This window comes from Frankliniella occidentalis, unplaced genomic scaffold (genome assembly GCF_000697945.3).
Source record: "Frankliniella occidentalis isolate FOCC.00 unplaced genomic scaffold, Focc_3.1 Scaffold150, whole genome shotgun sequence".
NCBI classification, from domain to species: Eukaryota; Metazoa; Arthropoda; class Insecta; order Thysanoptera; family Thripidae; genus Frankliniella; species Frankliniella occidentalis.
Window position 1 is genome coordinate 327,983 of NW_026267277.1, and position 3,958 is coordinate 331,940.

Sequence of the window (3,958 nt, forward strand, 5' to 3'; positions counted from 1 at the left end):
CCCGGCGAATGCTGCGCTGAGAGCGAGGTCCTCCCGCGGCAAGGCGCTTCCCCCGGTGAGTCAAGTCGTACCTGGGGCTCCACCCCCCTCCCCTCCCTTTCTCCCTCGCTTTGTTCCCTCAGCAGACCCGTATCACTCTTTCCTCACAATGACGGTGACGATCCGGTACACGCTGGCTGCCGTGAGGTTGGAGATGGAGGCGACGTCCTTGATCATCAGTGGCGAGTCGAGCCCCAGCTTCCAGGAGCCCTCCACCTCGGCGGACACGCTCTGCCCGTTCATGACCGTCACCTTCTCCAGCCGCATGCTGGCCTGTGGCAGGGCGTTGGGGTCACACCGAGCTGTTTCCTGCCGCGCCGAGTCCGCGGGCGATCACCAAGACGAGCGCTCACCTCCATGAACGAGTGCCCGTTGCGGTCCTCCACGTTGATGGACGCGTACGAGGGGGGCTCTTGCACCTCCCGCAGGGCGCGCCGCAGGTCGTATCCCTTCCGCACCACCGGGTTCTCCTCCTCGTACTCCTCGCAGCTCGTGTACTCCAGCCTGGGCCACTGGTTCTTGTCCATCATTTGCCTGAAAAGAAAAGGCACCAAGAAAAAAATAGGCCTGCTTTTCTCTGATTAAGGTTGAGAGATCAGCACGTAAATAATTACTTGACTGCCATGAAGGCGCGCAGAGACAGGTCGAAGTAAAAAGCAGAAGCAATTTCCGGCTCAACTGTCAGACTGAAATCGGTTCGAAGCTTTTCCAGGCGTTCACGGGCAGTTGGGTCCGGTTCCGGTTTTAGGAAGAGAATTGTAGCGTTGGTGGCACTGCATTTGAGCTGTCCCTTTTCCTGCAAACGGGGATATATTTATGAATTAAACGCTGAAAAGAAACCAGTTTAATGCTACTGGCAAACTTGTTGCCACTGCCGCAATAATCAGTACCTGTGTAATGGCAAACCACGCGAACTTCCGACCAAAAAACTTGTTGGCGTTTGCCGCATCCAGAACATTCTTGAGCGTGTTGAGGCGGCCTAGAACGAAGAAGTTGACGATGTCCAGGTCGCGCAGGCGGTTGAGCTGTCGCTTGAGACTGCGCGGCTCCTCCACGGCGGCGATCAAGTGGCGCGTGGGCACGTTCTGTAGCAGCGACTTGTACTTGTGGTCCATGACTGCAAACAGTAGCAGGCCACAGCGATCAGGGTCGGCTGTCATTCGGAAATGGAAGCGAGGGTAAGCCGTGTAGGTCAGGGTAGAAAGCGGACTGTACCGAAAGAGTCGTCGAACAGGATTCCCGCGTTGCTGATGTTCCAGGAGAGGACGATGCTCCGGATGACCTCCGGGATCATGTCGGCCGGCGGTGACACCTGCACCAGGTACTTGAGCTGGTCGTCGGACAGGAAGTGCCATTGCCTGCGTGCAGCGGGGAGTTGAATTAGCGATCCCTCGCTCCCTCCCTCGCTCCCTCCCTCCCTCCCTCCCTCCCTCCCTCCTACCACGTACCTCAGGTCGTCGTCTTGGCCGTAGGAGGCGCTGACGGTGGGCAAGGCGAGGGCATGCGTGAAAGACTTGACTGTCTCGGAGGATACGCCGGTCTGCGTGAAGTCCAACACTAAATCGGGGCCCTTCTCCGTCTTCAAAGAGTTGTCGTACTTGTCGCACACTAGATGCGAAGTAAAAGAGAAAAACAAAAAACAAAACAAAATAGGAGTTGATGTTTTGGAGCGGTATTTAGCATCCGGGTTATAGGAGAATAGGCGCAGTCACTCACGGGCCTCGAGGAGCGTCTTTGCGTCCGTAGTGTTGGAGCTGACACGAAGGAAGGAATCGAACTGGATGCCGGTGCTGGCCGTGCGGCGGACATAGTTCAAGGCCACGTCCAAAGCTTTCTCCGCCACCGAATTTGATTCGTCGTTCACGAACACTGCCGAGAGAGTCAGAGTGGTTGTACAGAACGCGTCGACAGCGGGGAACGCCTGCGAGACGGCGGGTAGGCAGACCCGCCGCACGAGAGAGTCGGGCGGGCGGGCCCACCCTGCCCCTACTCCTCTAACCGATTCGTATCTTTGCCCTTCTTTCTGTGGGTAAGAGTTCTGTGATCAGGGTTCAAATATGGCGATGTTTGTTTTGATTATGCAAGGGAAACGTTTCTCACTCCTTTCAAACAGCAAGCCTGATCAGCAATTAAACTTAATGGAACAGAATGGTTCGACGGCTACACCTTTAAATATGTTTTGGAACGAAATGACAAAATCAATAAGAGGAAAAGAGACTTTTCCCGCAGAGAGAAACAACTCAGAGGGTTCGGGAGTGCTGAGTAAATCCCATCACTTGCTTTATCGATCGCACTGATCGCTTCGCTTGGTACGGTCCGTCCCCCAGCGGAATAAGTAACTCCCCGAATAGTCCAACCAATCAATGAAAACCCCGTCGCATCGCGGCGTTGAACATTGGACACGTTGGAATGAGTGCGCTCCCTGCTCGACGCCGTCCTTGGCTCCGTTGGGTTCTTCCGATTTTTAAATTGCCGGAAGGTCACGGCCGAGGCCGTGGCCCGTACACCGAATGTAGTGCGCCCTTTGCGCCATTATTCTCCCCTGTACTGCGTTCGCCCGGGCATCTTCATCGCGCATCGACCGCTTCATTTGAGTGCCGTTTAAAGGCCGCGTCAAGATGCGCATCAAACTGTCGCTTCTTTTGTGCAGGCGGCGAGCGCGTGCCCGGGGCGGAAGTGGGCCACGTGCGCCACACGTGTCCCGGGCGTTCGCACCCTTCCTTCGCATCAATGTACCCCCCCCTCCCCCACTACTGAGTGGCCCACAGACCCTTTCACCTTGAGGGGGCCACACCACTCCTGTAATCCTGTGTACAGGTGGAAGTGTAAATCCCTATGTAATCCGTATAATACTTAACCAAATTTTGAAAAGTTATGATAACTTATCAAAATTTAATAGTTTTAGCCCCAGAAATTCAACAAAAATCATGTATAATCCCTATAATCACGTAATCCTGTGTACATCTTAAATCGAAGTGCGGTGGCCCCCTCGTTTTATCTACACTGCAGTTTACGCGGCAGTTCGGCTCTGCCGCTGAAGTCTCACAACTCGCCGTGCATGCGGGTTGCCTGACTCCGCCTGACTCACACGACACGCGGTCATAAGACGATGGGTAAAGGAAGCCCACTAGTTCTGCGCACAGGCGTCAATAGTGAGTCACAGTTTGCCATTGTAAGTTTCAGCCTCAGCCATTGAAAGTACTGTGTGGGGTTCAGGCGCGGTTTTATGGGGGGGGCGAAGGGGCGATCGCCCCCCCCCGTCGGCCCAGATCGCCCCCTGGGGTAGGTAGGCAATTTGTCCTACAAAACCCCTGAAAGTAGGCAACCCACAGCAAATCGCCCCCTCCGTCAGCCAGACTTAAAACCGCGCCTGGTGGGGTTGGACGAGCTTTGCATTTCGCGCCTGGAATATCAAAATGCTTGCTGAATGCCGCAGCTTGGAAAAGTCTTTTCGTGGTGCGCGCTTAAGGGCGCGGGCCGACGATAAGAAGAGAGGCGCCGGGTAACGAGGTCGAATCGCATCGCGGGATTTGCTTTTAGTTGTTTATCGACCCTCGCCTGCCCGTGTATTGTGTGTGGCGCCCGGGCCGGCCGGCGCCAGCGACATAGTGTCGCGCTTCGCAATCATTCATGGTGCGGTGCGAGCAGCAGGGGCACGGCCAGGGGGGCATCGATTGGGCCGACAGTGCCGAGCACAGTGCCGAGCACAGTGCCGAGCACAGGGCGCAGCCGGCGTCTTAAAGGCGGACGCGCGAGGACAACACTTAACGGCGTTAGTAGGGGTAAGCGGGGGGGTAGGAAAAAGAAGATGCCGGCCTGAGCCAATCCTATTTCTTTTGGAGGGCTACAAGCTTGCACCATTTAATTTTATAATGCAAAAAATTCCGCAAAAAAAGCAAACTTCCTGAACGCAATCATG

The 3,958-nt window shown here is 55.4% G+C and overlaps 1 protein-coding gene across 1 annotated transcript in view; it reads right to left on the reverse strand.

The window, feature by feature from the left end:
* Window positions 1-3,958, reverse strand: part of LOC113204300 (ionotropic receptor 25a) — a 9,749-nt gene that overhangs the window by 3,224 nt on the left and 2,567 nt on the right. The window contains exons 3-9 of the mRNA XM_052271119.1: window positions 1,756-1,908; window positions 1,488-1,647; window positions 1,255-1,397; window positions 930-1,156; window positions 654-835; window positions 393-573; window positions 137-312 (exon numbers count right to left, since the gene is read on the reverse strand). Of these exons, the coding sequence (XP_052127079.1) occupies window positions 137-312; window positions 393-573; window positions 654-835; window positions 930-1,156; window positions 1,255-1,397; window positions 1,488-1,647; window positions 1,756-1,908 (1,222 nt within the window). The remainder of the gene's footprint in view (window positions 1-136; window positions 313-392; window positions 574-653; window positions 836-929; window positions 1,157-1,254; window positions 1,398-1,487; window positions 1,648-1,755; window positions 1,909-3,958) is intronic.